Source organism: Pezoporus wallicus, unplaced genomic scaffold (genome assembly GCF_028554395.1).
Source record: "Pezoporus wallicus isolate ANWC-B61680 ecotype Strahan unplaced genomic scaffold, APGP_CSIRO_Pwel_v1 contig_14614, whole genome shotgun sequence".
Taxonomy (NCBI): Eukaryota; Metazoa; Chordata; class Aves; order Psittaciformes; family Psittacidae; genus Pezoporus; species Pezoporus wallicus.
The window spans coordinates 1-6321 of record NW_026640962.1 but is presented as its reverse complement, the minus strand read 5'-3'; the positions used below and the strand labels follow the sequence as shown (position 1 = coordinate 6321).

Here is a 6321-nt window from a genome sequence, read left to right as displayed (position 1 = left end):
ATGAGGCGGGCTATGGGGCGGGCTATGGGGGGATATGAGGTGGGCTATGGGGTGGGCTGTGGGGGGCTATGGGGTGGGCTAGGGGGTGGGCTATGGGGGGCTATGGGGGCTATGGGGTGGTCTATGGGGGGCTATGGGGCGGGACTATGGGGCGGGCTATGGGGGGCTATGGGGTGGCCTATGGGGGGCTATTGGGGGGCTATGTGGGACATGGACTCTGTCATGTCCCTATGTATCCCTATGGGTCCCTATGGGTCCCTGTGTATCCCTATGGGTCCCTATGGGTCTCTCTGCCCCCCAGGTGATCTATGGGGACACGGACTCGGTCATGTCCCTATGGGTCCCTATGGGTCCCTATGTATCCCTATGGGTCCCTGTATATCCCTATGGGTCCCTATGGGTCCCTGTGTATCCCTATGGGTCCCTGTGTATCCCTATGGGTCCCTATGGGTCCCTATGGGTCCCTGTGTATCCCTATGGGTCCCTATGGGTCCCTATGGGTCTCTCTGCCCCCCAGGTGATCTATGGGGACACGGACTCGGTCATGTGCCGCCTGGGGGTGCCCACGGTGCCCGAGGCCATGGCCATGGGGCACGAGGTCGCGGCCTGGGTGTCCGAGCACTTCCCTGCCCCCATCCGGCTCCAGTTCGAGAAGGTCAGCACGGAGCTGTGGGGCGCTATGGGGCTGGGGGGGGCTATGGGGCGCTATGGGGCTGGGGGGGGATATGGGGCGCTATGGGGCTGGGGGCGCTGTGGGGCGCTATGGGGCTGGGGGGGGATATGGGGCGCTATGGGGCTGGGGGCACTATGGGGCGCTATGGGGCTGGGGGGGGCTATGGGGCGCTATGGGGCTGGGGGGGGCTATGGGGCGCTATGGGGCTGGGGGGGGATATGGGACGCTATGGGGCTGGGGGGGGCTATGGGGCGCTATGGGGCTGGGGGGGGATATGGGGCGCTATGGGGTTGGGGGGGATATGGGGCGCTATGGGGCTGGGGGGGATATGGGGCGCTATGGGGCTGGGGGGGATATGGGACGCTATGGGGCTGGGGGGGGATATGGGGCGCTATGGGACTGGGGGGGGATATGGGACGCTATGGGGCTGGGGGGGGCTATGGGGCGCTATGGGGCTGGGGAGTGCGGTTATGGGGTGCTATGGGGCTGTATGGGTGTTATATGGGGCGGCTATGGGGCGCTATGGGGCTGGGGGGCTATGGGGCACTATGGGGCGCTATGGGTCGCTATGGGTGTCTATGTGTCTCTATGGGTCGCTATGGTCTCTATGTGTCTCTATGGGTCTCTATGGGTCTCTATGTGTCTCTATGGGTCTCTATGGGTCTCTATGGGTCTCTATGTGTCTCTATGGGTCTCTATGGTTTCTATGTGTCTCTATGGTCCCTATGGGTCTCTATGGGTCTCTATGGGTCCCTATGGGGTCCCTATGGTCTCTATGGTCCCTATGTATCTCTATGGTCTCTATGGTCCCTATGGGTCCCTATGTGTCCCTATGGTCCCTATGGGTCCCTATGGTCTCTATGTGTCTCTATGTGTCTCTATGGGTCCCTATGGGTCCCTATGGTCCCTATGGGTCCCTATGTGTCTCTATGTGTCTCTATGTGTCTCTATGGGTCCCTATGGGTCCCTATGTGTCCCTATGTATCTCTATGGTCTCTATGGTCCCTATGGGTCCCTATGTGTCCCTATGGTCCCTATGGGTCCCTATGTGTCTCTATGTGTCTCTATGTGTCTCTATGGGTCCCTATGGGTCCCTATGTGTCCCTATGTATCTCTATGGTCTCTATGGTCCCTATGGGTCCCTATGTGTCCCTATGGTCCCTATGGGTCCCTATGTGTCTCTATGTGTCTCTATGTGTCTCTATGGGTCCCTATGGGTCCCTATGGTCCCTATGTATCTCTATGGTCTCTATGGTCCCTATGTATCTCTATGGGTCCCTATGGGTCCCTATGTATCTCTATGGGTCCCTATGTGTCCCTATGTGTCCCTATGTGTCCCTATGTGTCCCTATGGGTCCCTATGTATCTCTATGGGTCCCTATGTGTCCCTATGTATCTCTATGGGTCCCTATGGGTCCCTATGTATCTCTATGGGTCCCTATGTGTCCCTATGGGTCCCTATGTGTCCCTATGGGTCCCTATGGGTCCCTATGTATCTCTATGGGTCCCTATGTGTCCCTATGGGTCTCTATGGGTCCCTATGGGTCTCTATGTATCTCTATGTGTCCCTATGGGGTGCCCCCCAGGTGTACTGCCCCTACCTGCTCATCAGCAAGAAGCGCTACGCTGGGCTCTGTTTCCCGTCGGGCCCCGCGGCCGCGCCCGCGCTGGACTGCAAGGGGCTGGAGGCGGTGCGCAGGGACAACTGCCCCCTGGCGGCCAACCTCGTCACGGCGTGTCTGCGCCGCATCCTCCTGCACCGGTGGGGGGAGCTATGGGGGGCGCTATGGGGCGGGATGGGGGGCGGGATAGGGGGAGATGGGGGGCGGGATGGGGGGAGATGGGGGGCGCTATGGGGCAGGATGGGGGAGATGGGGGGCGCTATGGGGCGGGATAGGGGGAGATGGGGGGAGATGGGGGGCGCTATGGGGCAGGATGGGGGAGATGGGGGGCGCTATGGAGCGGGATAGGGGGAGATGGGGGGCGGTGTGGGGCAGTGATGTTCGCTGTGGGTCACTATGGGTCAGTGATGCTCTTTGGGTCAGTGATGCTCTATGGGTCAGTGATGCTCGCTATGGGTCAGTGATGTTTGCTGTGGGTCACTATGGCTCGCTATGGGTCAGTGAAGCTCGCTATGGGTCAGTGATGCTCTCTATGGGTCAGTGATGCTCTATGGGTCAGTGATGCTCTATGGGTCAGTGATGCTCGCTATGGGTCAGTGATGCTCGCTATGGGTCAGTGATGCTCTATGGGTCAGTGAAGCTCACTATGGGTCAGTGATGCTCCGTGGGTCGCTGTGGGGCAGTGATGCTCGCTATGGGTCAGTGATGCTCTATGGGTCAGTGATGCTCTATGGGTCAGTGATGCTCGCTATGGGTCAGTGATGCTCTATGGGTCAGTGATGCTCTATGGGTCAGTGATGTTTGCTGTGGGTCACTATGGCTCGCTATGGGTCAGTGATGCTCTATGGGTCAGTGATGCTCGCTATGGGTCAGTGATGCTCTATGGGTCAGTGATGCTCTATGGGTCAGTGATGTTTGCTGTGGGTCACTATGGCTCGCTATGGGTCAGTGATGCTCTATGGGTCAGTGATGCTCGCTATGGGTCGGTGATGCCCTGTGGGTCGCTATGGGTCAGTGATGTTTGCTATGGGTCAGTGATGCTCTCTATGGGTCAGTGATGCTCTGTGGGTCGCTATGGGTCAGTGATGTTTGCTGTGGGTCAGTGATGCTCTATGGGTCAGTGATGCTCTGTGGGTCGCTATGGGTCAGTGAAGCTCGCTATGGGTCAGTGATGTTTGCTGTGGGTCAGTGATGCTCTATGGGTCAGTGATGCTCTATGGGTCAGTGATGCTCTGTGGGTCGCTATGGGTCAGTGATGCTCTATGGGTCAGTAATGCTCTGTGGGTCGCTATGGGTCAGTGAAGCTCTCTATGGGTCAGTGATGTTTGCTGTGGGTCAGTGAAGCTCGCTATGGGTCAGTGATGTTTGCTGTGGGTCACTATGGCTCGCTATGGGTCAGTGATGCTCCGTGGGTCGCTATGGGTCAGTGATGCTCTCTGTGGGTCAGTGATGCTCTCTATGGGTCAGTGATGCTCTGTGGGTCGCTATGGGTCAGTGATGCTTGCTATGGGTCAGTGATGTTTGCTGTGGGTCACTATGGCTCGCTATGGGTCAGTGATGTTTGCTGTGGGTCAGTGATGCTCTATGGGTCAGTGATGCTCTGTGGGTCGCTATGGGTCAGTGAAGCTCGCTATGGGTCAGTGATGCTCTGTGGGTCGCTATGGGTCAGTGATGCTCGCTATGGGTCAGTGATGCTCTATGGGTCAGTGATGCTCTATGGGTCAGTGATGCTCTGTGGGTCGCTATGGGTCAGTGATGCTCTATGGGTCAGTGATGCTCTATGGGTCAGTGATGCTCTATGGGTCAGTGATGCTCGCTATGGGTCAGTGATGCTCTGTGGGTCGCTATGGGTCAGTGATGCTCTATGGGTCAGTGATGCTCTATGGGTCAGTGATGCTCCGTGGGTCGCTGTGGGGCAGGGACCCGGCGGGGGCGGTGCTGCACGCGCAGGAGGTGATCTCGGACCTGCTCTGTGACCGCCTGGACCTCTCCCAGCTCGTGATCACCAAGGAGCTGACCCGCGCCGCACGCGACTACGCCGCCCCCCAGCCCCACGTCAGCCTGGCCCAGAGGTGGGCGCCCCATAGGATCCATGGACACCCCATAGAGCCCCATAGGGACCCAGGGACACCCCATAGGGACCCATGGACACCCCATAGAGCCCCATAGAGACCCAGGGACACCCCATAGGGACCCATGGACACCCCATAGAGCCCCATAGGGACCCAGGGACACCCATAGGGACCCCATGGACACCCCATAGGGACCCAGGGACACCCATAGGGACCCCATAGAAACCCCATAGGGACCCAGGGACACCCCATAGAGCCCCATAGGGACCCCATAGAAACCCCATAGAAACCCCATAGGGACCCCATGGACACCCCATAGAGCCCCATAGGGACCCAGGGACACCCCATGGACACCCATGGACACCCCATAGACACCCATAGGGACCCAGGGACACCCATAGGGACCCCATAGAAACCCCATAGAAACCCCATAGGGACCCCATGGACACCCCATAGGGACCCCATAGAAACCTCATAGAAACCCCATAGAAACCCCATAGAAACCCCATAGAAACCCCATAGGGACCCCATGGACACCCCATAGGGACCCCATAGAAACCCCATAGAAACCCCATAGGGACCCCATGGACACCCCATAGACACCCCATAGAAACCCCATAGGGACCCAGGGACACCCCATAGAGCCCCATAGGGACCCAGGGACACCCCATAGACACCCATAGGGACCCAGGGACACCCCATAGGGACCCCATAGAAACCCCATAGAAACCCCATAGGGACCCCATGGACACCCCATAGGGACCCCATAAAACCCCATAGGGACCCATGGACACCCCATGGACACCCCATAGAAACCCCATAGGGACCCCATAGGGACCCATGGACACCCCATAGACACCCATGGACACCCATAGGGACCCATGGACACCCCATAGGGACCCATGGACACCCCATAGACACCCATGGATACCCCATAGAGCCCCATAGGGACCCCATAGAAACCCCATAGGGACCCCATGGACACCCCATAGGGACCCCATAGAAACCCCATAGGGACCCGTAGGGACCCCATGGACACCCCATAGAGACCACATAGAAACCCCATAGGGACCCCATGGACACCCCATAGAGACCCTATGGACACCCCATAGGGACCCCATAGAAACCCATAGGGACCCATGGACACCCCATAGGGACCCGTAGGGACCCAGGGACACCCCATAGACACCCATGGACACCCCATAGGGACCCATGGACACCCCATAGACACCCATGGACACCCCATAGGACCCATGGACACCCATAGGGACCCCATGGAAGGACCCCATAGGGACCCATGGACACCCCATAGACACCCATGGACACCCCATGGAGCCCCATAGGGACCCATGGCCATGGTCAGGACCCATAGGGACCCATGGACATGGTCAGGACCCATAGGGACCCATGGACATGGTCAGGACCCATAGGGACCCATGGAGATGGCGTAGACCCCACAAGAGCCCCATAGGAACCCCATAGAGATGCTGTAGACCCCATAGAAACCCCATAGAGAGCCCATAGGCCCCATAGGAACCCCATAAGGACCCCATAGCCCCCATAAGAACCCCATAGAGACCCCATAGCCTCCATAGCCTCCATAGGACCCCCATAGAGACCCCATAGCCCCCATAAGGACCCCATAGAGACCCCATAAGAACCCCATAGAGACCCCATAGCCCCCATAGAGACCCCATAGGAACCCCATAGAGACCCCATAACCCCCATAGGAACCCCATAGAGACCCCATAGCCACCCCACAGGAACCTCATAGCCCCCATAAGGACACCATAAGAACCCCATAGAGACCCCATAACCCCCACAAGAACACCATAGGAACCCCATAGAGACCCCATAGGAACCCCATAGAGCCCCCATACCCCCCATAGGAACCCCATAGAGACCCCATAGGAACGCCATAGAGACCCCATAGAGCCCCCATAGCTCCCATAGG

General features: G+C 58.5%; 1 protein-coding gene across 1 annotated transcript; it reads left to right on the top strand.

Moving 5' to 3' along the window:
- Positions 1–517: 517 nt before the first annotated feature.
- LOC130605684 (DNA polymerase delta catalytic subunit-like) lies at positions 518–4367 on the top strand (the record flags this gene model as incomplete). The annotated part of the gene is made up of 3 exons (XM_057421379.1): positions 518–655; positions 2260–2435; positions 4215–4367. Coding segments are annotated over 3 exons (467 nt in total), but the record flags the coding sequence as incomplete, so codon positions are not given.
- Between the last annotated feature and the right edge of the window lie 1954 nt (positions 4368–6321).